The 27,333-nt window shown below is 42.9% G+C and overlaps 1 protein-coding gene and 1 long non-coding RNA gene across 2 annotated transcripts in view; one reads left to right on the top strand and one right to left on the bottom strand.

Moving 5' to 3' along the window:
• Positions 1-23,882, bottom strand: part of TMEM132C (transmembrane protein 132C) — an 808,013-nt gene extending 784,131 nt beyond the window's left edge. The window contains exon 1 of the mRNA XM_040416234.1: positions 23,480-23,882. Within this exon, the coding sequence (XP_040272168.1) occupies positions 23,480-23,567 (88 nt within the window). The 5' untranslated portion in view covers positions 23,568-23,882. The remainder of the gene's footprint in view (positions 1-23,479) is intronic.
• Positions 11,079-25,051, top strand: LOC120988646. The gene is made up of 3 exons (XR_005776161.1): positions 11,079-11,224; positions 19,833-19,837; positions 25,041-25,051. It is a non-coding gene; the product is annotated as an uncharacterized LOC120988646 (long non-coding RNA).
• Positions 25,052-27,333: the final 2,282 nt, after the last annotated feature.

Here is a 27,333-nt window from a genome sequence, read left to right as displayed (position 1 = left end):
AATCCATTCTAGCGTCTACCCAGCATGTATGGCAGGACTCTGCTGAGCAAAGACCATGTGCCCAGGTGAGGTGACCACAGAAGTGCCCTGGCATCTGTCTGCTGCTGGAAGCTCAATGTGGAGCTTTATGAATGTAAAAACTAATAGCCAAGAGGCTAAAGAAACCCTGCTTGTCTGCTTCTGACCCTAATCTTAACACATAACGTTCATTTGATTGCAATCTACCCTAACACCTAAAGGGATTTTTTAAAGCCTGCTGTTTCTCTAGGTGACCTTATGCTGATAGTAGTGTTAATAGAGTCTCAAAGGTCTGTAAAAATAGTGTAGCTGCTTTTATAGACCCTTGAGACTCTATTAACACTACTATAAACATAAGGTCACCTAGAGAAAGAGCAAGTTTTTAAAATTCTTTTTTCCCTTTAGGTGTTAAAACATAACTTATTTGATTGCTTGAACACCTAAAGGAAATCAAATTAAAAACCTGCTGTGTCTCTAGATGACCTTATGTTGATAGCAGTGGTAATAGAGTCTGAAAGGTCTATAGAAGCAGTTACCCTATTTTTACAGACCTTTGAGGCTCTATTAACACTACTGTCAACATAAGGTCATCTAGAGACACAGCAGGTTTTTAAAAAGATTTTTCCTTTAGGTGTTACAGCAATCAAATGAAAGTTATGTTTTAACACCTAAAAAAAAACATAATTAAAAAAAGATGCTGTTTCTCTAAATGACCTGATGTTGATAGTAGTGTTAATAGAGTCTCAAAGGTTTGTAAAAATAGTGTACCTGCTTCTATAGACCTTTGAGACTCTATTACCACTACTTTTAGCATAAGATCATCTGGAGAAACATCAGGTTTTAAAAAAAAAAAAAATATTTCTTTAGATGTCAGAGTAATCAAATGGAGGGGGAGAAATGTGACATGGGTGAGGATGGGGTTACATGATGGGCCGGAGACAATGACTGTAGTCTGTCTGTGCCATGGACGGGGAGAAATATGACATGGAGGGCTGATGGCTGACATGGGGGCCTGATCTGAGGCATTGGGGCTGTGCCTGTGAGCTGAGGTCTAATTAACATTGGGGGTCTGATGGCTGGTCTGACCTGAGGTGGAATGAAAAATATTGTTTCCTATTATCCTCCTCTAAAACCTAGGTGCGTCTTATGGGACGAAGTGCAAGGTTTTTTACCAACATAAGCGAACCTACATTTTGGTGCCCCCTCCCGCTTCAACTCACCTGGGGGAAGGGGGGATGCACCTAAATGTAGGTTCGCTTGTGTTGGTAAAAATCCTTGCACCGGCCCTGGGCGCAGGCAAGGGGAAGGGGGGGGGGGGGCACTTGAGCACCTCAGCCTCTGTTGGTGGTGGACCTTGTCCCAGCCCTGGGTGGAACGGGAGCTTCTTTCCTTGGATGTGCATCCCTCAAATCTCCATCAACTGCAAGATGCTATCCTATCAATATGGGCCAACATTTCTAAAGAATGCTATCAGCACCTTGTTGAATCAATGCCACGTAGAATTAAGGCAGTTCTGAAGGCAAAAGGGGGTCCAACACCGTATTAGTATGGTGTTCCTAATAATTCTTTAGGTGAGTGTATATTGGGTTTTAAGGGGTTGCACACTAATCTAACATAGTGTGAATATGTGGTGTGCTCAAATTTTTTAATATATCCCTTGATAAAATTTTGAGTGTAAGTAAAGCTACCGTTTTGTCCCCATTTTGCGTGTAAGTAACGCTTCCGTTTTGTCCCCATTCATTGGCAAAACGTAACTGAACAGAACGGAATGCTCCAAAATGCATTCAGTTCTGTTTGGTTGCGTTACCATACAGGAGAGCAAACCGCAGCAAGCGGTTGATGTCATAAGGACTGCTTATAGATGTTATGCTTCCTCCACAGGCAACCTTATTTTAGAATAACCTTCAAGAACCATTGTCCTTTAGGAGCAATTATTGAACATTAGAGATGAGCGCAGTTTTGAAAAAATCTGATTCAGCAACTACTCTGAAGTTAGCCAAGAAATTCGATTTGTTCCAAATTTATTTGTCACGAATCGCAATAAATCAGGTATACCCAGGCCACTATGCCTTAGGCCTCAAGCACACGACAAAAAAATGTCCGTAAAAAATTGACACACTGTCAGTTTTTTATGGCCATTTTGCATCAGTGTGTGCATCCATTTTCTGGCCGCGTGTGCGTTTTTAATGTCCGTTTTGCATCCGTTTTTCATGGTCGTTAAAAACGGACATGAAAAATTTACAAATTTGACCCACCCTTCTAAGAACACCCACAGGACGGTAGGCCTCCAGCTAAAATAATGTCCCCCATGTAGACCCCCAGCTAAAATAATGTCCCACATACTGTAGGAATTAAAAAAAAAATTCTGCCCCCAGCTTTAATAATGCCCCCATGTAGGCCCCCAGCTAAATAAATGTCCCCCACAGTGTATATCATTTTTTTTAACCGCCCCTAGCTTTAATAATGCCCCCAATGTAGGGCCACATCTTAAATAATGTCCCCCATAGTGTGTTTCTATTTTTTTTTAGGGCCCCCAGCTTTATAATGTCCCCTATGGTTTATATAATGCCCCCATAGTGTCCCGCAGCCCAAAAAAAACCTCACCTTATCCACTTGCTTGCGCTGCAGCAGGCTCTTCTCTCTTCACAGAACGGGACCTGCCGAAGGTGCGAGATGAAGTCACTGCGCGCTCCCATGTGGTTACGTCACCATGCAGATCGCAGGTCCTGCTCAATGAAGAGACTGCTGCACCGCGAGCAAGTGGATAAGGTGAGGTTTTTTTCTAACCCCTAAATGGCCTGTGTACCCGTTTTTAATGGCCGGGGTTTGGCTGGTTAGTAGTGTTGAGCGCGAATATTCGAAAAGCGCATTTCTTTTCATGAATATCACCACTTCAAGAATTCGTGAATATTTAGAATATAGTGCCATATATTCGTAATGACGAATATTCCGTTTTTTTTTGTTTTTTTTTTAACACAGTACATTTCCGGTAATCATCCCTCCCTTCTTCTAGCCTATGGGCCAATGAGAAGGCTTTTTCACAGCTTAGCAGCATCCCTAGCAACCAATAGAAAAGTTGCCTACCCCACGCCGGTATTTCGCGCGCATTATGCGAATAATACATTGCCGATTTTCCCAATCAAGAATATAATCTCGAATTCGCAAATTCACGAATATATGATAAATATTCTACAAAATATTTGCAAAATAAAATATCTCAAATTCAAATATTGCCCCTGCTGCACATCACTACTGGTTAGGTGGGGGGACAATATCCATATTATTTCTGTTCTTGCCTGCAATCTCCTGCAGGTTATTTCACAGTAAACACAGGATATTAATCAGCTCTGGCATACCCATTTCTCCAACCCCAGTGCTCTCCTGTCCTACGGGTGAGAGCCCTTCTTCTGCCATCTGCTTTTCCTCCGTTTCCACATCATCTAATATCAATGAGAATATGTCATCAGGAACATCCAGCATCTCCTCTCTCTGTATCTTGCTGACTTTTCTAGGACATGGAGACTTTGAAGGATGATTTGGAAGACTTAAAGCCAGCAAAAGATGAGGATGGTCATCATTATGACATGGCTCCCCTCAGGGGTGCAGTCTGGAAGGTACTGATTGGCACGCTGGCAGTGGAATAATAAAGGCTTCCATCTTACTGGTATTGAATTACATATCTTAGTTTACGGCTGATGTAGGAATAAATATATAAAACTGATGCAGCATAAGTCTCCCCGCACTCTCGCCCTTCTATTACATGTTTTCACCAACACTGTCCCTAGTGCAGGAGCGCTTGCCACGTCTCTCCCTATGCTCAGCTCACAGGACAATAGCGGAGACTGCGAGGCTTTTATAGGGCTGTGCCATCACAGGGGACGGCTACCTACGGATTGGCTGGCTGCACAGCATTATGTAACTTTGTAACACATGCAGCCACCATTTTATAAAAAACGAATTCGTTACCACGAAGCGCGAGAATTCATTGCAAATCGAAGTTTTCCTAAAGTTTGGACCGAATTCCACTTCGAGTGCTGTACTTTGCCCAATACTATTGAACATGTTCAGGGGCACCACATTGTTTAGGAGTAGAGGGGGTTAACTGAAAGGGGTCGGAGTTCCCTGCAGTCATTGTCCCTCATCACTTGCTGCTACACAAAGCCATCAATATGCTCAATGCATTAAAACCTCTGTGCTTGTGACAAATAGCACAGAAAAACTGTTAGGGCTCACACAAGCGTATTTTGCGTTCCGTATATGGACCGTTTTCTGCATTCCGCATACGGTCCGTATACGGTACCATTCATTTCAATGGGTCCGCAAAAGATGCGGACAGCACTCTGTGTGCTGTCCGCATCCGTTGCTCTGTCCCGTGGCCCCGCAAAAATGATGAGTCCTGTCCAATTCTTGTCGGTTTTGCGGAAAATATTTGGCATTTCTATAATGGGCCTCCTTTTCCGTTCCGCAAATTGCGGAAGGCACACGGGTGGCATCCATTTTTTGTGGATCCGCAATCTGTAGACATAAACAATCTGTAAACAGCACGGTCGTGTGAACAAGCCCTTAATCAGCATAAAATTCTATATTCCAGATGGATATTTGTCCTATTTGAATCTGAAATGCTAAATTCAAACAACCAAGTCTCCTTCCCATCAATTCTCCAGGAGATGGAGCAGTCAAATTTGTGCAAAACCTGATACTGGAGATTCGTTTCTCTAAAATTTGAATTCGATTCTTCAGACATCAGCTTTTTATGGGTATGACTATGAGGATAAGGCCACTTTCACAGTGTTTGATCAGTAATTTCGATCAGTGATTGTGAGCCAAAACCAGGAAAGCACCCTGTACAGACATAAGGTATGATGTTCTGTGTTTTTGACCCGCACCTGGTTTCTGCTCACAATCACTGATGGAAATCACTTATCAAGCACTGACCAAACACTGACTGTGTGAAAGCAGAATGACATCCCATAGGCTTGGACTGAGAGCCTAATTTATCGAAGTCCCACAATTTATGTACAGCACTATAGAATATGTTGGTGAAACAAGAGCTGTACCAATCAAAACGAATGGAAATGCAGTGATTAATGCAAACTTGCCTCTAAAAACACATTAGCAGATAAATCACTAGTATACAGGGAGAACTTCCTCTAAGGCCTCTTTTACACTACCGTTTTTTTTTTTTCGTTTTGCGCGGCGTTTTTTTGTGTTCCGTATACAGTCCGTATACGGAACCATTCATTTCAATGGTTCCACAAAAAAAACGGAATGTACTCCGTATACATACCTTTTCCGTATTTCCGTTTTTCTGTTCCGTTGAAAGATAGAACTTGCCCTATTATTGCCCGCAAATCACTTTCCGTGGCTCCATTCAAGTCAATGGGTCCGCAAAAAATACTGAACACATGCGGAAATGCATCCATATGTCTCTCGTATCCGTTCCGTTTTTGCGGAACCATCTATTGAAAAGGTTATGCCCAGCCCAATTTTTTCTATGTAATTACTGTATACTGTATATGCCATACGGAAAAACGGAACGGAAACACAACGGAAACAAAAAACGGAACAACGGATCCGTGAAAAACGGACCGCAAAACACTGAAATAGCCATACAGTAGTGTGAAAGAGGCCTAAATGAAACTTTAGAAAAAATCACATTGTATTTAATCTATATCTATAGCTCTGAGCAAATTATTGTGCTATCAGCCATTTTAGGCTGGGAAGAGGTATTTTTCTCAATGAGACCTTTCACGTGTCACGTAGTCCTGTAGATCCCCATTCTATTCAGATAAGAAGCCATTCATATGGGCAATGACCAGGAACAAACCGTTTGTTCCCAGTCATTGCCTGCCTGTGTAAGCTGTATCTACATGTGTAACATCCTGAAGTATGTCACTAAACTTCTGTCTCCCCGCTGCATCATGTTAAGTGTATGTATATTGTCATCTGGTATAAGTTTACATCACTCTCTCAATAATGTGCATTATCCAGGCCTGTTTTAGGCATTTTGCTGTAATTTCGATGTACACCAACAGGTGGCAGCAATATGTTCAGCGGACCATAGCCAGTTTAGTATTGCTAGACTGGAATAGTTCATTCCAATCTAGCTCCCCCCTCTTTGAGGAGGAGTGGAATGTTCCCACATCCTGCCTCATGGGGAGGAAAGGAAAGTTCTAGTTAGTGTGTACCAGCCCCCCTTCTGGGGAAGGCTGTGTTGGTAGGAGCTCTCAGTTACAGGGATCCCAACCAAGGATCCAGCCTCGGCTGAGGCCCAGGATCACTCCTCCCAGCCTGAGTCATCTACCTCAGCTGGTTGACAAGCAATCAGCCACCTCCAGATCTACAGATCTCCAGGAAGCCATTCCCTGCGAGCAGAACTGTGAGTTGTTAATCCAAAGGCCAGGAGAAGCCAAATACCTCCTTCAGCTAGTCAGGCCCATACCAAGCAGACTACAGACAGAGCAGAAGATAGATACCTGCCAGATTCTCCAGGCATATGTTAAGAAGCAGAATAGATATATTGATTCCTGCCACATATTGCCAGAAACCTGCTTGGACCTAAAGACTAAGGCCTCTTTCAGACGACAGTATGGCTTTTTCAGTGTTTTGCGGTCCGTTTTAAACGGATCCATTGTTCCGTTTTTTGTTTCCGTTGTGTTTCCGTTTCCGTTCCGTTTTTCCGTATGGCAAATACAGTATACAGTAATTTCATCGAAAAAATTGGGCTGGGCATAACATTTTAAATAGATGGTTCCGCAAAAAACGGAACGGATACGGAAGACATACGGATGCATTTCCGTATGCATTCCGTTTTTTTGCGGACCCATAGACTTTAATGGAGCAACGGAACGTGATTTGCTGCCAAATATAGGACATGTTCTATCTTTAAACGGAACGGAAAAACGGAAATACGGAAACGGAATGCATACGGAACACATTCCGTTTTTTTTGCGGAACCATTGAAATGAATGGTTCCGTATACGGACCGTATACGGACCGCAAAAAACGGCCCGCAAAACGGAAAAAAAAAATGGCCGTGTGAAAGAGGCCTAATGCTGTAACTTGTATGGATTCAAGCTTCATTAAGTAAAGACGAGTTGGATTATATTTCCTGTCTGGATCTCATTCATTATTACCATCAAGTTCCTCAGTTACTCCTACTGACAACACTCATTTTATTGCATGTGAGCCAGGATCCAGGAGTCCAGCCGTACCAAGGTAGGAGACACCGTTGACATACACAGAGACATTAACCCCCTCTGGCATTCCTCACCTGGTACGTGAGCTATTACATCTTAAAGGGCCCTGTTACAGTTCCTGCGCAAGCTGCAATTGGCGTCACGAACTAAAAACTATTAATTTTGCGCCAGTGTGCAATTGCCCCAATCCGGCTTACTGCACATGCGCCAATCATTCCCTCCGGATGGAGATGACCCGTCACTACTGCCTGCCCTTTTACTTGAGAACGTCTTTTTTTTTTTTTATCTAAATCCCTGGCAAAAACAAAAGTCGAGGCCTAAACACCACCAAGGACTATGCAAATCCTTCCATTTCCTGGCACATAAATAAAGGGTCTGTCATGTGAACTCCTGGCTGCCAAACACAGTTGTTCCTCTGTTCATTTTCCGGATCTTATGCAGATTTGTGGGTAGGACATTGTCACATAAGTTGTGCCTAATGTATAACGCAGAAAAGTGAGAAAATAAAAATATGAAAATGTTGCTGGTTTTTCTGTTGAATGTACAAAAGCAATGAACACAGCAAGGACATGAACATGAATTTAAAGGGGTTTTCCAAGAGTACAATATTGATGACCCATGCTCAAGATTGATCCACAATATCAGATCAGTGGGGGGTCCACCGACCATCAACTTCTTGCAAGGGCCCTAACCTTGGCTGTCTCTTCACAGCACAGTGCCATGCGCTATATAGTGGCTGTGCTTGGTATTGCAGCCCAGGCCATTTCAATTGATTGTCGCAGACTCGCATGGGCCATGTCACCAATGAACACAATGTCACTGGCCTCACTGGAGAGCCACTGCCATTTCAAAGAACTGATAGTGCCGATGCCAGGAGTAGGACAACCACCAACCTGATGTTGATGGCCTATCCTGAAGATAGGTCATCAATATTTATACTCATGGAAAATCCCTTTAAATAACAGTCTAATATAACATTACAGAAGGATAGACGATCCAGGTTACAAACCTAGGGAGGATATATGGGAGCCCGTTCCAAAATACTTATGTGAGGAGATGTGTTACCAATTAGCATCATGATTCATGTGGGCATCGTGCGCACTTATGATGATACGCGTGCCTTTTATTATCTTAGATTTAGTGTAACCCCTTGGAGTTTCATTTGCTACATGCTGCCATACAAATGGTGTCAGTACTGAGCCCCCCGCCGTGTTGGCTGGGCACCCCGCTGCGGCTACCTAGCAAGTGTAATCACTGGCAGATACCAGACTAGCATATCAGCAGTAAAATGTAACTCCATAGATAACATACGGTATCTTTCCACAGATATCTGTACCTTTTATGTAACCAAGCATAAGTATCTCAGCGCAATGAATAATCATGAGTCATAACTATGAGACAACCTTATTATAATAGAGTAGGATGTGTGCTATGAATCAAGACGATGCCAGGGAGAAAACGGAGAGCATTGCTGAATTATTTGTGAAGATTGTAAAGCCATGCATCCAATAATCTATCCAGGAATTCAGATAAATCTAGTCCCAAAGAGAACCCCCCCCTCTGAGTTAACAAAGTAGTATTACTTGGAAGCGCCGTTTCTACCGACGGTCGGCGGTCTGTCACATTCTGGAGGAGTTCTCCATGCTGGGTTGATCAATTGAAATTAACACAGCCCAAGAAGTCAATATCATATTATCTTCAGCACAGTGGTTATTTATTCCACGTGTTAAATTTGTATAATGCGGACGTGATCCCAAAACAGATTTCGCAGCAACAATTTTGGGAGGCTCTAAAAACCCTTGTCAGTGAACGAGCAGGTGCCGACATGAACATCAAGAGGATGGTACGTCTACTCTCAAGGAGTGATGAGGAGTTAACCTCGCGGTTACAATAGATTAGCATATTCCGATTTTTACATGGAAAAGCGATGCTGTAGATTTCTAGAAACATAAGGATTTAAAGGGTCCACATGCTGAGGGTCCACATAGGACGATAGCATGTGATGAAGGAGGGACAGTGAACCCTTCTAACAAAAAGGGATTGTCCTTTATCAAATAAAGTATAAAAGGGTATTCTGGTCTACAATACTTGATTCTTATTGAAATAATGCATTAAAAAGTAGAAATCCTCAATATATAGTGATTAACCCCTTCATGACGCAGCAATTTTCCATTTTTTTTTTTTTTCCTCCATGCACATGGCTGTATGAAGGCTTTTTTTTGTGTGGGATAAGTTGCACTTTCTAATGGCACCTTTTAATATTGCATATGATGTAGGGGAAAGATGAGTAAAAATAAAAAATCTAAATGGAGTGGAATTGGAAAAAAAAGATGCAATTGGCCCATAATTTTACGAGTTTCATTTTTTACGGCATTCTCTATGCAGCGAAAAATGACATCGATACCACATTTATACAGTTTTTCTTGTGTTGTAATATTGAAAAAAAAAATTATCTTTTTTTCTTTCCATCAACAACTTTTTTACATTTCTATCTATGGAGCTGTGTGAGAGCTCAATGTTTGCGGTGCAATCTATAGTATCTATTGATATCATTTTGGAGTGCGTATAACTTTTTACTCAATATTTTTTAGGGGATAGGGGATGAAGTGATGAAGAAAACTGAAAATTAGCCATTTTGATTTTTTTAATAGATTTTCTATACAGTATTTGTTTATCTAAGCAAAGGGCTGGCCATGGCATCTGAGGGGTTAAATGTCTGTGACTGGTGTTATCGCATGTCGTCAAGGGGTTAAAGAGGTTTTCCAGTACTCAGCAGGCCTTGCAAACCCACTTTAATTAAACAGAACACACATGTAGGAGAAAACTTGTAATATACTTACCGTTCCAAAGTTGTGTGGATTGGCCTCCAAGGATTCTGATGACGTCACGCTTCTCTTCTGAAAATCCAGCTTCTGCTGACATTCCATCCATTACTGGGTTTCAGGCCAGGGCTAGGGATGGGACATCACTTCTGCTGTGGACACGTCCGGAACTATTTCTGTCCCTATCGCATGCGCAAACTCCTGATTCAGACACATCTGTGAATGTGCCTAGAAAAGTTAGGCTCCTTTCACACGGGCGAGTTTTCCGCGCGGATGCGATGCGTGAGTTGAACGCATTGCACCCGCACTGAATACCGACCCATTCATTTCTATGGGGCTGTTCACATGAGCGGTGATTTTCACGCATCACTTGTGCGTTGCAAGAAAATCGCAGCATGCTCTATATTCTGCGTTTTTCACACAACGCAGGCCCCATAGAAGTGAATGGGGTTGCGTGAAAATCGCAAGCATCCGCAAGCAAGTGCGGATGCAGTGCGATTTTCACGCACGGTTGCTAGGAGACGATCGGAATGGAGACCCGATCATTATTATTTTCCCTTATAACATGGTTATAAGGGAAAATAATAGCATTCTGAATACAGAATGCATAGTAAAACAGCGCTGAAGGGGTTAAAAAAAAAGAAAAAATAATGTAACTCACCTTAATCCACTTGCTCGCGATGCCGGCATCTCGTCTGTCTCCTTCTTTGCTGAACAGGACCTGTGGTGACGTCACTCCGGTCATCACATGATCCATCACATGATCTTTTACCATGGTGATGGGTCATGTGATGGATCATGTGATGACCGGAGTGACGTCACCACAGGTCCTGTTCCTGCAATGAATGCTCACCACAGGTCCTGTTCAGCAAAGAAGGAGACAGACGAGATGCCGGCATCGCGAGCAAGTGGATTAAGGTGAGTTAAATATATATAAAAAAAATTTAACCCCTCCAGCGCTATTTTACTATGCATTCTGTATTCAGAATGATATTATTTTCCCTTATAACCATGTTATAAGGGGAAATAATACAATCTACACAACCCCGATCCCAAGCCCGAACTTCTGTGAAGAAGTTGGGGTTTGGGTACCAAACATGCACGATTTTTCTCATGCGAGTGCAAAACGCATTACAATGTTTTGCACTCGCGCGGAAAAATCGTGCGTCTTCCCGCAACGCACTCGTACATTTTCCCGCAATGCCCGTCTGAAAGAGGCCTTAGAGTTCTGGTCCATTTCCTGCTGGGTCCTGGAAAATCCCATGAAACCTTTCAGTGTTTTCCCACATATTCACCCACCACTTCCTTGCCCAAGATAAGATGTTAACTACCTAGGAGTATGACCAGTGGTTTATTTTCAGTTTGGTGGTCGAGCATGCTCAGTTCCAGCACTGGGAACTAATGTGAGAGGCTAAGCAGTGGGGATCACAATAGGAAATGCACAAAAGGGTGGAGCCAGGGGAATACAATGGGAGGAGAACAGCCTTGAATAGATGTCAGCAATGCATGATGGGAACCGTAGTCTGTTCTCCACATGGGCTGCTGCTAAAGCCAAAGCCACAATTACTGCAATGAGAAGCAGCACATAGGGGACAACAGTGTCAAAAAAGGAACTGTACACGTTTATGATGTAATATTACTGTTGCTCTGTGAATAATGACACATGACACTGTAGCTTTCTGGTTTCTTCACAAAACACCAGAATATCTTTTAAAGAAAAGTCAGATCTATTTACCTCCATGTTTCAGCCATTCTGCGGTCCCTCCTAGTAATTTAGCTGCAATCTATGACAATTTTCTCACCAATTTTTCTTTGCACCCTTTGGGGAGATTTATCAAAATGGTGTAATGGGAAACTGTTTCATTTTGTTCCCATGCAGGATAAAAAAAACTCTGCAAGACGGATCCAGCATGAAACACAGTGTAAGGCCGCATGCACGTGGCCGTTGTGCGGCCGTTCCGTGCATTGGGGACCGCAATTGTGGTCCCCAATGCACGGGCAATATCCGTGCAGCAGGCCAGACCCATTCAACTTGAATGGTTCCATGGTCTGTCCGCATGGCAAAAATTTTTGACATGCCATATTTATTTGCAGCGCGGAACAACGGAAAGAAACACCACGGAAGCACTCCGTAGTGCTTCCTGTGTTCCGTTCCGTGACTCCGTTCTGCATCTCCGGAATTGCGGACCCATTGAAGTGAATGGGTCCGCATCCGTGATGCGTGGTGCACACGGCCGGCGACCATGGATTGCTGACCTGCCGTTTGTGGGCCGCAATACGGCCCGGCCCCGCCCAACGTCCGTGTGCATGAGGCCTAAGTCAATGGTGCCAGATCCACTTTCTCGGACACAATAGAGAACGGTTTTAATGCCGGATCCGTCATTACTATTTTAAAGATAATACAACCAGATCCATTCAGAACAGATGCAGCCAGTGGTATTAACCGTGATCCATGACGCATCCAGCAAAACCGCAGATGAGAAAGTAGGTACAGCCAGGGCACATGGGAATAAAGTCACAGCAGGAAGACATAACTAAGTGATGGGAGGCAGAAGGTTAATGAAGCATGTGGAGACTTATTTCTTCAGTAGGATCTACGTGAATTTAACTTAATATAAAATGGGATGTACAATGCTAAGAGAAAATTCCGCCCACATTTCACAATTCTCAGAGACCGTAAATAGCACCACCAATGTCCTTGAATAGTCCGTCCTAATAAAATTCGGTTTTCTCTGTACGGTATAGCCACTGCTGTTTGGAGATTGAAGCGTTGGATTAGCTGACACTGTCTGCTTATTATGCTGACCTAACATCTGCACCACTGGGCATCTGAAGAGAGGAGACATCCAGGTATCGAGACCAATGATCTCAATACCTCCACGATATCACCATATGCTCCATCTGGCAGTAACATCACTTATTTGTATGAAGCTTTGAATGCACTTTAATACGCTGCATACAAATGTATTCACTGCTCCTATATGTTACTCAGCTAGAAAGGCCTTTATTGAATTAGCCTTTTCCCTTGAGAGCAAAATGGGAATATTATGTACAACCGTACAACTTCTCCATCACTAAAGAAACTTTACCGCGGTAACGCACCATTAAATTAATTTGCTAAATGTTCAGCCTATGATATCAGCCTTTATAGCCAATCATACAAATGAGATACGAAGTCTACTGAATGGCATCTTATTCCCATACACGTGTCATGATGTATAGAATGCAGATATGCAAGGAAGGAAGGACGATGGTAGCTCACGTAAAAAATGACCATCAGTCATCGCAACGCCAATGTCAATTTGACTCCATCTTGGAGAACCCCTTTAATAATGCAGTGAAATCATTTGGAAATAACTAGTAAATGGAGAGTTGAATTTCTCAAAGAAATGAACTAACATACAGTATATATAATATACCAGGATTAAAAAATGTATCACATACAGTACAATTCTGGTCTAGATACAGGGGAGGTCTTCATAAAGAGGTTACTGTGTATCATATCAATTTTTTTAATTTTTTCTTATCATTGCCTTACTAAATGAAAAAAATCATGCATATGACGTCTGCAAACTCAGTTATAGAATACAGCCATCCCCCGACTCATGATACAATAATGGCCCATCATAGTCCCTTGTAAGTTGAATGCAGTCCCCGGGATATGACCATATGGCCATTGACTGGCTGGCATATCGAGCTAATCGGCATCATCTTTTGCAGGCAGCACGACGCTTGCATCACATTGGTACCTTCAGCTAGTCAGGTATTTCCTTGCGGGAATGCTACCTGGCCAAGGTACATGCGCAGTACAGTACAGTAGAGTACACAGCAGAAGGTCTGCTGCACGTAGGGATGCACTGTCAGTGTGAATCATAATGTATGTGCTGTCTTTGTCAATGCGCTTCTGCCCTCCATTAGTGCCCGCTGACAGTGCCAGCCTATGCCCTCCTTTAGAGTGTCAGCTAAAATATAGCGTCAGCAATAATGTTCCCCATGATTGCAGAGAAATGCCCTGCATTACAGTCTTTGGACATTTTTTTCAGCACTACCAAAAGGCCAAGAACAGAACCTGAAGATGCTCCCATCTTTGAAGAAAGTGATGAAACAATTTCCAGTTCTTTCTTCTGACTGTTTAAAGTAAGAACCAGCTTCATATACAACCTCACACCCCTCCTGGGCAGACCTACAAAGAGAAGCATGGTCCTGGTTCCTTTGCTTCTTGGCCGCCAATGCCTCACACAGGTCCCCTGCTGTCAGCACGCGCTTTGACACCACTGAAGCCAATCAAGGGCAGTAAGGGAGACCTTCTCTCCTTGCATCATCTAAATTTGTCAGGTTACACAAGGGGAGCAGGTCACTGCTGCAGCCAGCGATGGGCTGCAGCAGTGTCAAGGCAGAAGCTGACAGTGGGAGACCTGAGCGAGGCAGCCCGCGAGCGAATGAGCCAGGACCTAGCAACGGTGAGCGGGCAAGTATGCTTCTCTTTGCAGGTCTGCCCAACATGCCCTCCAAAGGTGGCCAACCCTTTTAATTTGTTTCAGTCCTTCTTTTTCTTATTTCAGGTGGACATTTTGAGATTTTAGAACCAGTTTTTCACAGAGTTATGGTTTCAACATACAATATTGTCAGTATGTTGAGGGACCACTAGTCCATGTCAAGGCTGTTTAGCCCCAACTAGACGTAGACAGATCTCTTGGAATGGTTCCTGAATCATAGCAGTCTGCTATAAGACCTCATTAACACGGCATAACATTATACTCCTTACAGGTCACCTGTACCACTGAAGAAACAGACTTGCTTTTTTTTTGTGGCTAGCAGCACAAATGTTGTTATGTTTTTTTTCTTACAAATCAACAAAAAATAGCCCTAAATATTAGAAACTGGTGACATTTTTTTGTCCATTGGCCACCGGGTTTGTGGGTTTTGCCTAACCCTGCATGTTACCTACTCTTGAGGTCTTGCATTGTGTGGACAGTATGATTTAGCTATACATAGGCCCAAAAGCCATGTCCAACTGACAGCACACTCCATCCACACCTCCTACCGTGACCTCCATATAGACTAGCTAAAACTAGACTACAACTAGGAGATTTTGTATAGAAAAATACATCATTCCAAGAGGGTCATAAAATGTATTTCATAGCTATATGTACTTTAGACAGAAGTTTCATATAATTACAGTAGATTACAGAAAATGAAGCCTGCATGAAATTGTACTGAACGCAGGCACATAAGGCAAAGTCAATTTACCAAAGCGCATTTCTTAAGCTTAAAATATTGTATAAAATCAACAAAGCTAAATAAGAGAAATGTGATTCTATCAAGTTGAAGCTCGGTAAAATATTCAAGGAGATCCAGTTGATAATTAAGACGAGGGCAGTTTCTATTAAGAGACTTTACATATTGGTGTAATTTGCTGAAGGAAACCAACTGCTGCTTGACTGGTAACACAAATAAGCTCATCAGACGCAAGAAAATATCTAAATCAGCAAAGTGGCCTTGTTCAAGTGTCAGCGGCAGACAGATTTAAACCAGAGGACAGATAGAGCACCAATCCAAGAGGCTTCACTTGTCCAATTAAGGGCTCCCTTGAAAATGGAAGTGAATAAGAGCTCTCACATTTCTATTCATAATATTAGCTGCATCAGGACCGAGCGTGTCAATAAATCCTAGTGGTGTCTCCAGACAAACGAATATGAAAGTGATGAAAACATCCTAGAAGTAATCCTTCCAACCATAGGCACTATCGGATGCTAGGGAAATGGATTTTCACTTCCTCGCAGGGTTGGAATTGTGGTTATGCATCATCTTGTGGTTTGCTTTCTCTCACCAAAGAATATTAGCCAGCATACTTTTTACATACAGGAACATACGTCAAGCTGCACAGTGCTTAAAGGGCATCTGTCAGCAGATTTGTGCCTATGAAACTGGCTGACTGGCAGCTGAAGGCATCTGTGTTGGTCCCATGTTCATATGTGCCCGCATTGCTGAGAAAAATGATGTATTAATATGTGCAAATGAGTCTCTAGGAGCAACGGGGGCGTTGCTATTACACCTAGGGCTCTGCTCTCTCTGCAACTGCTGCGTCATCTCCAGTTTCATTGATAGGACCAGGGGTGATGATGTTTTCACTGACTGGTCCTGTCAATCAAAGTGCAGAGGGAGCAGCAGTTGCCTCTAGGAGTAATGGCAATGCCCCTGTTGCTCCTAGAGGCTCATTTGCATATATTCAAATATAATTTTTCTCAGCAATGCGGGCACATATGGACATGGGACCAACACAGATGCCCTCAGCTGCCAAGTGAACAAGCAGCAGGTCAGCCAGTGTCATAGGCACAAATCTGATGGCAGATGCCTTTTAGGGACATGTATTTGGTAGTAAATAGTGTATATTCTACCTGTGCCTGTGTGATTTTGGAGTCAGCTACTACTCCAAAACTATACTGATAGTTCAACTGGCTTACCTAGAAAATTGGCTATAGTGTGCACATGTCTAGTATAGGTAAACTAAATGGCATTTAGGCCTGGCATTTCAGCCTAAACCCAGGTGGTTCAAGTTCCTGCTGATACTTGGTGGTCCAACTAGTTTATGATTCCTAGTAGTCTAGTGGAGTAATGATCTATGATGGTTGCTGACAGGTAATCTGACAGATAATCTTAGAGGACTTATAAACCGAAGCGGCCAGTAGAAAATCCAGGATTCAATGGCAATATTTGGTCCATGGCAGAAAAGGAAACACTTAGTATGCCGATCTTACTACTTAGTAGTACTGGCCTCCTAGCACCTAATGATCAGTGGGACATTCAGTACCACAGAAGCTGAAGGTCAATGGAAATTCAAAAACCCAGATTCTGGCTATGAGTGGTCCTTTCAGTACCTGATTCCTGGTGGTCCAGTGGTGTGGTGATCTACAGATATGTCCATCCTTACCTCTTAGGTCAACATATCCCGAGATGTGTGGTGTGATATTATAATGAGCTATTTTGTCACGGTGGCTTAGTGAGCTTGTGACCTCTAGTGGTCAGTTGAAACTTACAGGGAGTGCAGAATTATTAGGCAAGTTGTATTTTTGAGGATTAAATTTTATTATTGAACAACAACCATGTTCTCAATGAACCCAAAAAACTCATTAATATCAAAGCTGAATATTTTTGGAAGTAGTTTTTAGTTTGTTTTTAGTTTTAGCTATTTTAGGGGGATATCTGTGTGTGCAGGTGACTATTACTGTGCATAATTATTAGGCAACTTAACAAAAAACAAATATATACCCATTTCAATTATTTATTTTTACCAGTGAAACCAATATAACATCTCAACATTCACAAATATACATTTCTGACATTCAAAAACAAAACAAAAACAAACCAGTGACCAATATAGCCACCTTTCTTTGCAAGGACACTCAAAAGCCTGCCATCCATGGATTCTGTCAGTGTTTTGATCTGTTCACCATCAACATTGCGTGCAGCACAAACCACAGCCTCCCAGACACTGTTCAGAGAGGTGTACTGTTTTCCCTCCTTGTAAATCTCACATTTGATGATGGACCACAGGTTCTCAATGGGGTTCAGATCAGGTGAACAAGGAGGCCATGTCATTAGATTTTCTTCTTTTATACCCTTTCTTGCCAGCCACGCTGTGGAGTACTTGGACGCGTGTGATGGAGCATTGTCCTGCATGAAAATCATGTTTTTCTTGAAGGATGCAGACTTCTTCCTGTACCACTGCTTGAAGAAGGTGTCTTCCAGAAACTGGCAGTAGGACTGGGAGTTGAGCTTGACTCCATCCTCAACCCGAAAAGGCACCACAAGCTCATCTTTGATGATACCAGCCCAAACCAGTACTCCACCTCCACCTTGCTGGCGTCTGAGTCGGACTGGAGCTCTCTGGCCTTTACCAATCCAGCCACGGGCCCATCCATCTGGCCCATCAAGACTCACTCTCATTTCATCAGTCCATAAAACCTTAGAAAAATCAGTCTTGAGATATTTCTTGGCCCAGTCTTGACGTTTCAGCTTGTGTGTCTTGTTCGGTGGTGGTCGTCTTTCAGCCTTTCTTACCTTGGCCATGTCTCTGAGTATTGCACACCTTGTGCTTTTGGGCACTCCAGTGATGTTGCAGCTCTGAAATATGGCCAAACTGGTGGCAAGTGGCATCTTGGCAGCTGCACGCTTGACTTTTCTCAGTTCATGGGCAGTTATTTTGCGCCTTGGTTTTTCCACACGCTTCTTGCGACCCTGTTGACTATTTTGAATGAAACGCTTGATTGTTCGATGATCACGCTTCAGAAGCTTTGCAATTTTAAGAGTGCTGCATCCCTCTGCAAGATATCTCACTATTTTTGACTTTTCTGAGCCTGTCAAGTCCTTGTTTTGACCCATTTTGCCAAAGGAAAGGAAGTTGCCTAATAATTATGCACACCTAATATAGGGTGTTGATGTCATTAGACCACACCCCTTCTCATTACAGAGATGCACATCACCAAATATGCTTAATTGGTAGTAGGCTTTCGAGCCTATACAGCTTGGAGTAAGACAACATGCATAAAGAGGATGATGTGGTCAAAATACTCATTTGCCTAATAATTCTGCACGCAGTGTAAAAGGGTTGTTCGGCCTTGGAGTCGACAGCCCCTGTCATTCTCCTCTGTCCTCCTGAACATAAGAAAGCTCGACTCACCTGTCCATGGTCCCGCTGCTGCTCATGTCCAGCCGGTTCCAGCCCCTCAGGACCATGAAGCAGCTTGGTTACATGACTGCAGCGGCTAATCATAGACTGCACCAGCCACAGTGGCTTGAATGATACATCACTGCTATCATGTAAAGTTCAAGTCACTGTAACTGCTGAGGCCTGTGACTGGCTGCAGTGGTCACAGGACTTCGGGGACTGATAGAGGCTGTGAACAGAACATCTTTGGGACCGTGTACAGGTGAGGGGGGTTTATTATATTCATAGAGTCAGTGGAGGCCTCTAGGGGTTGTCAACCCAAAGGCAGGACAACCCTTTTAAGCCTTCATTCTCTCACTGTCAGTATCTGTAGTACAGAAGAAAGGCAATGTATCCAGATCTTATTATCAAGGAGTATAAACCTCCCAGCCTAATGGTCAGTGGGACACTGAACACTTGGAAGCTGAAGATCAGTGTAAAATTGAGCACCTTCCTCTTCATTGTTCAGTATGTCAGTTCCTGGTGATGACCGATACTTTCTGCACCATCCTCATGAAGGGCTTACCCTGCTGGCCATACACGCTTCAAATTTTTACATTTTCCAGTACGCCTTTCATCACTTCTATATTGGAATGATCAATCTTCAAAATCAATGATTTTTTTTCAGTTTTTTTCTAATGTCTGAGCAGTTCTGTACATACACAGATCACTTTTAAAGGGATGCTTGAATTATTCCAATACAATCGTGTCTGCAAATAGTCATTTATAAGTTATGATTAAGTGATAGCAACCATCTGCAAATCAAGCTATGAACAATTCCAAGCTACTGTAAATGGACATACAGCTAGATGACATTGCACATGCATGGCCAAAAAGTTCCACTGTGTATCCCCTTGCCTGTAGTGGACATAGGGCAGGGTAGGATGTCTGGAGGAACACTTTACCGTTCATCGCTCTCCTGTCTATTGGCTTTATATTTACTCGCGGATTCATAATCCACATTCCTGAACTGGTACCATCAGAAGAGATACTATTTTATTAAACGGATGATGTGAAACGCTTCTGCTTTTGTCCTCACATAATAGGAGATGGCAAGATCATAAATGAAACCCGTCCTGGGACAAGGGCACGTAGAAAAGATTGAGCAGCGGAGAAGGGAAATGTTTGTGTTGACGCTACACGTCTAATTAAAAGAAATAACTCGTTTCTGGAATTTAGCTTGTTCATTGCTTGTGAGAACCACATCCTTCTAAAAGCTTTAATCCTACAGTAGAGCAGACAAAACCCAGGGAGGGATTGCACGCCAGGCGAGGGGGGTCAGGATCACTCAATTAAAGCTCTCTTGGAGCTCAAGCACGCTGACATTGTAATAAGTTAGCAAGGCCTTTCAGAAGAGCCCGTGAAGTATAAAATCACAGTGCCTGGTGCAGACAGTGTTCCCTGCTCCCTGCAGGAAATTAATATCTTACCCTTTTATCTCAAGGAGCCATAATCGGGAACTCTCCGCCGCTGCTGTTGGTGTCGGTGGATCCTGGCACAATCACTGCCTTCTAAAAAGCAGGACTGAGCGGCAGCCGATCTTAATTCCCGTAGAGTAAGATGCCCCCACAGTGCTCAACTGTTTGCCAAGGAAATCTTTTTAAATATTAAGGGATCTTGAAAGCCAGGCCCGACATACCTTCTTCTCTTCTAAACTAAGCCTTTTGTGTTCGTGGGTTCACCTAATGAATGTGTAGTACATACGATTAAACCAGGGAAATCAAATGAGGACCATGTTCAGGCTTTGTTCACATCACGTTTTGGTCCCATGTTTAACATACATTATATTTGGGGAAAAAGGGATGCAAAAGCGTAGTACACTACATTTTTTCGTCACGCAGAGTACATAAATATATATATAGATAGATATATACGCTCAACGGATAAGTTATTTACAATGGAACCCTATGGTGACAGATGCTACAGTATGACATATGTAGGAGGCAACAGTTTAACATATATGTCACGTGTATATTATAAAAGTGGGACAAAACCCTGATTTCCAATGTACTGGACACTCAACATATTTAATACTACAGCTATAGGTGGTATATGAGCTGAAAATACCTATATGGGAGAGAGATACTCATATGGGATAGAAATACAGATGTAACAGCCGAACTTGTCACTGACTACTTTGGCGCTGCTTATGTTGCATATATATTAGGTTTAGCTGCCATTTTATGTAAGTCCATAAATAACATATTGTGATATCACCATGACTTGTGCCTTACCACAAACTCGGCAATACTACATAATGTAACCTCCGCCTGAAAATATATGTATGAAATATCTATTTGCATAGGATCCTCATTTTTCTGCCTAGCTTGATGACCTGTAAAACTTATGTCCCTACTGACAATTTTAGGTAAAATATGAAATATATAAAATATATAAAATTAGCATTGCAGAAGAGACTATGACTGGGTGGTTTTATCGCCTATAGGAGCTATTGATTTACTGTATCCGATAAGCATAACATAGTCCAAGCCAACACAAATGGGGGCATAAATTAGGTTCTGTACATAACATTATAGAATAAAGCTAATAAACAAGGATCAAAAAACAACCTACAACACCAGCAACTCACTACTCTGTAGTAAGACTAAAGTAATGGACCTGATCTGGGTTCTGTTCACGGTTATAACCTAATGAAGTTGAGAGGAAAAACATTAGGTTAATAGAATAAAGAGAGATCTGCCAAGCTCTTGGATAGATGTTCCTCATGTAACACACCACACTCAAATTCTCCAGCACAAAGGGAAAGCAATGCATGACATGAATGTGAGCACCTAGGAGGCATCTGCACCCAGGTATATCCCAGCTGGGGGACCAGAACCTCATCTCCACTTGATTGACCACTGCCCAACCATTGGGACCCTCAATCAGTTCTCAATGACCTACTGTAGGTCTAGTTGGCTACTGAAGGCTTGAGTCAAGGACATGAAAGTGTACAGTTTCATATTTGCATTACAAATGGATGAGCACATTCAGCAATTAAACATGAATTACACACAGAGCAGTGTTAATCCATTTAGGTCAAATGAGTAGGTACCATATTAGTTTGATTTCCATGGCTTACAAAATAATGTGATTTTCTCTCCCACAAGGAGCTTCTGGCAAGTTGAGGATGTCTCTGCAAATTAACGTAGACTGTACAGAATGTGGACACACATTTATTGGCACATGAGCTTTCACACAAAGGTTCCTAAATTGACCTGACACATTGACACAATTACTACTTGAAGCTAAATTCTGAATAGCGGTTTTAACAGTGTAACATATATTTGGGACAGAAATGTGACAAAATGGTGTCGGTGAGCCCCCCCCCCCCCCCCCCCCCCAAGGATTCAAACTTGGAGAAATGGTGTCTTCAAGTGCCATGAGAAAAAAAAAGAAAAGGCTGTCAGGGGATTTAAACATGCTCAACAATAAGCACCCTCTCATCTGTAATCCCCGGAGGTCCTAGGAACCCACCAAGGCATGCCAACAGGAGCAACGCTGAAGAAAGACCTGGGATAAGAAGAGACTAGGGTTCTGCCAAGATGAAAAGATGCCACTTGTCAAGCATCACATCACCTAAAGCAGGTCCCAGTCTGTGAGAAATCAAATCTGTTATAAATCCACCATCATTAGGAAACAAGTTGGAGAAGTTGCTCCTTTGTGTTTTGTTTAAAAAATAAAATAAAATAAACTGAAGTGAAAGTGATTCGGAAATTCATATTATTTCTGTGTTGTGAATATTTGGGCAGTATACGGCGATATACAGAGAAATTTTCAATAACATATCTATCTATCTATCTAATATCTATCCACTATCTATCTATCTAATATCTATCCACTATCTATCTATCTAATATCTATCCACTATATATCTCTTATCTATCTATCTATCTATCTATCTATCTATCTATCTATCTATCTATCTATCTATCTATCTATCTATCTACCTATTATCTATCTACCTCATATCTATCTACCTATTATCTATCTATCTATCTATCTATCTATCTATCTATCTATCTATCCCATATCTATCTATTATCTATATATCTATCTATCTATCTATCTATCTATCTATCTATCTACCTATTATCTATCCACTATCTATGTATCTATATCTATCATCCATTTAGTTTAATATCTATTTATTCTAATATATATATATATATATATATATATATATATATATATATTCTTACATCTATCTATCTATCTCTTATCTATCAATCTAATATCTATCTATTATCTATCTATCTATTATCTATCTATCTGTCTACCTCATATCTACCTACCTATCTCTCTATCTATCTCCTATATATCTATCTATCTATCTATTATCTATCTCATATCTATCTATCTGTCTATCTATCTATCTATCTATCTATCTATCTATCTATCTATCTATCTATCTATCTATCTATCTATCTATCTATCTATCTATCTATCTATCTATCTATCCCATATCTATCTCTCTCTCTCTTCTCCATCCCCTGGCAGTGCTCCTATTAAAGTGAAGAAGTGAGCACTTCAGGAGGTAGTAGACTGGCAGTCTTGGTGGCTGGGGCTGCAGTGCCACCTCCATGTAATCCACTTCTGATACAGGCAGGGCAGTGGTGCCCTTTAAGCAGTAATGAAAAGCACATGTGATTGAATGGCTTCATCTATCTCTAAGTTGCCCAGATGCAGATAAATCCTGGGTGGGGGGCAGATAACAGAGGCTGGGGGCTTACCTCTGCAAAACAGCATCCCAAGTGTGAGGGTGACCATTGTGGCCAAGCTCTGCTTCAAGGTCCACTGATGCCATCCTAGTGTGCCCATAGCTGCTCCCAGCAAGCAGATCACATGGAAGATGAGGCTCCGGGGCTTGGACTGACCATGGGAGGTGCATGAAGAAACTGTTCCCGGCTCTCAGTTTACATCTGTCCTGGGAGCAGATCTGCCCGATCACTTGCACCCAGCTGGATGAGAGATCCCGGCTCCTGGCAGTACTTGTAGATTCTCAGATCCCCGAGAGTCAGAACTTTGTGCCTTCCGCATCACAGTGTCCTACTACCCCCTCCATTGCCGGCTGCACAGGGATGATGAAGTGGTAGTGCAGGAAGATGCTGGTGGCCCCCGCAGCGCATCCCTCCCCGCTCTGGTCCTCATCTCCCTTTCCCAAACCCTCCAACTCTCCCCATTTCATAGTAAAAAGAATAGGGGGCCGGATTCCGGGAGTGACAGCGGAGAGAGCCAATCACCTGGCGATCCTGGGACGGTGGGCGTGGCCACATACTTGTGGATGTGTTCATTCACCTCAGTGATCACAGTGGAAGCGGGGATTAACCTCTTCCCTGCTGAATCACGTGAGGCGCTGGAATGTGCGCTGGAGTGGAAGGCTCCCCCAAGCACAATGCCTTTGCTTTGCTTATGACTGTGACAAAATGAAATATTTAGCGCTGAGGGTTGGTTTCCATGTCACTAGGGGCTTATTCAATAGAATATTAGAACAGTTTTGTGAGGATGGAAACTCATTTTTACCTTGTAAGCCCTCATGCACACGAACTTATTTTCTTTCCGTGTCTGTTCCGTATTTTTCGCTGACCGCAAAATACATACGGTCATGTGCATGAGGCCTAGGTACTTTGGGTCGACTGAGGAGCCCTGAGAGAAGGAAAAACAGCCTGGAAACACTGAAAAGAGGCCTAAAAGTGGTCAACCAAAAGAGCAATTTAAAGGGTTAAACTACTTAAGCGCTGGGTGGCCCTCATAATAGTCATTTTGGCCCAAATTGGCAGGAGGCGTAACAACTGGACGCTTTTTGCTTATTTGGCTATGTGACAGGTGTTCTGAAAGGGTTAAATGGCTTACTGCATGTTATATAGCGGGCACACCAAAAGGGATGGGACATCGCAAATGCAGTTGAAAGCAGTCTTGTCAAAAGTGGAGTTTGGGCATAAAACCTGGCATCAAAATGGGCACAAAGCTGAAGTAACTGGTATTTCAAGGGATTAAAAGGCGTTGGCGCGCTGGTATTATGCTGCAGGCAGACCAATACTGACCACAAGTTGTGGATTGCCTGGAACAAATTGTTGGCATCAAGTGAACATCAAAAGATTTAAAGGGTAACTAAACCTTTGTAGAAGAACGTAGGGGCAGAACTGTTGCTCAGGGCGCTCTGCCCCATCGGCTTTTATCGGACGTTCTCTGCTTTTCAGGCATGTGGAGTATGAATCCATAGAAAGTGTCTGGAATCCATACTCCACAAGCTTGTGAAGCCGAGCAGCGCCGATGCAGCCCAAAGGGGCAGAGTTCTCCGGGCAGTGGTCATGCCCCTTTGTTTCTTTGACCTGGCACTGCAATCACAGTGCTAGACCCATAGTTGTCCTACACATGAAAGCTGCCAACCAAGCTGTTTTTGCCCATCTGACTGCTGAAAGGAGTCATTATTATTACTATGGGCACTATGGGAGTCATTATTATTACTGAGGGCACTGTAGGGGGCATTATTATTACAGGGGGCACTATAGGAGGAAATATTACTGCTGGGACCACCGTAGAGGGGCTTTATTATAACTGGGGGCAATACTGCAGCTTTATTTCTACTGGCATTTTATTTTTGGGGTCACTATAGGGGGACAATACTATTATTTCTGAGGGCACTATAACTCTCAAGCGCATTCTGTTTTTTATTTATTTGAGTTTACTGTGCCACTTAAAGGGGTTTTGCCATCTCAGACAATGGGGGCATATCGCTAGGATATGCCCCCATTGTCTGATAGGTGCAGGTCCCACCTCTGGGATCCGCACCTACAATGAGAACGGAGGGCGCGCTGCGCATGCGCAACCGCCCTCCATTCATTTCTATGGGGCTGCCGAATATAGCCGAGCACTGGCTCGGCTATTTCCGTCTGCCCCATAGAAATGAAATGGTAGCAGGGTCCACGCATGCACGGTGCGCTCCCAATCACTTGTATGGGAGCAGCGCTTGGTGGTGGACGGACCCCGGAAAATCTGGCGTCCTCCAGCCACAGCTCTCTCTGCTCCGTTCTCGTTGTAGGTGCAGGTCCCAGAGGTGGGACCTGCACCTATCAGACAATGGGGGCATATCCTAGCGCTATGCCCCAATTGTATGTGATGGGAATACCCCTTTAAATAACATAATTAATGGTTCAGGTCATTACAGCAATACCAGTTATATGTATAGGTACTTAGATATTTTGTAACATATGGTAATACAGCACTTTTACAGTGCAAAAGGAAAGGGTGTTTTTTTTTTTTCTTGCTTTTCATGTTTATATTTTTAAACATTATTTTTCACTCATATTTCTTTCCTTTTTTGTTTCCAGTCCTACAAGTGGATTCGATCACTTCTATAATACACTACAACTAGGAATGAGCGAATCGACTCGTAAGAATTGATTTGTTTCATTAAGGGCGGGTTCACATCACCGTTATGGATTCCGTTTTTGTTAACATGGTTATAAGGGAAAATAATGGAATCCATAAGACGTAAGTCAAAGCGGAAACCTTTAAGAGGCATTCCGTTTTGATCCGTCATAATAGAAGTCTATGGGAATCATAACGGATCCGTCTGGTTCCCGTTATGCAAGACGGAAAACAAAGTCCCGTCAACAAGCAAGGTTCTGCACTTGCAACGCGGAGTCCCCGAAGCTGAGGATTCTCCTCTCACCACTTGATTGACAAGGCCGGACATCTCAGCTGCCCCTTACAATTTTGCGCCTGTGCCGCTGCTCCGAGTGGTGGCACAAGCACAAAGGCTCTGCTTATGCTACTAGAGCAGGTACTGCGCATGTGCCGCCACCTGGAAGCTCGATTAATGGAGATTGCAAGGGGAGGTGTGGGGAGCAGAAGTGGCAAGAGGAGCGTCCACAGCTTCGGGGGCACCCCTTGGTAGGCGCAGAACAATGCTTGCTGAGACAAATTGATTGACTCATCTCTAACTGCAGTACTTCTGTATCGCAGTGTATTATTCCTGTCACTATTACTCTCCCAAGCAATCTATTAGACGCTGCCTCTGGGGAGTGCCATCTGCGTTTGTTATTTACAGTAGCATCTAAGGGGTTAATCTGTGGGGATCTAAGTTATCTTCAATACACCCCTGCTCCTGCCGTTGATCTTTAGGATGCATTCACAGCACCATGGTGAAAACGTACTTCATGGTGCAGGAGATAGCACTCGACCATGATGTACCTCTTCTTTACTGGTCGGGAGGGGTTAAATTAAGGGTGTATTCACATGCTGCAAAAATCACGGCCAAAATGTATGATATGAACGTGCCATATGAATGCATGCTGATGTCACTGTCACAAGGCCTTGGTTTGGTCAGTAGTATAAGCCAAAACCAAATGGCTGAACTGCAAGTCTTTCCATTATACATTTTCTGTGGTTTTGGAAAAATACTGACCAAAATACTGCCATGTGAAAGTAGCCCTAGACTTGCAGTGACCCGGAAGTCACTACTAAAGATGAGGGTTGTACCACATTTCATAGCGGTTATACCTTTTATAATATGAACTAGGTTCAGAATTGTATCTTTGTGATGTTGTATTGACTTCTGTCAGGTACCTGCGTTTAGGTTATC

This window comes from Bufo bufo, chromosome 2, assembly GCF_905171765.1.
Source record: "Bufo bufo chromosome 2, aBufBuf1.1, whole genome shotgun sequence".
NCBI lineage: Eukaryota > Metazoa > Chordata > Amphibia > Anura > Bufonidae > Bufo > Bufo bufo.
Note: the sequence above shows the minus strand (reverse complement) of the source record. Positions and strands in the feature narration are given on the sequence as shown.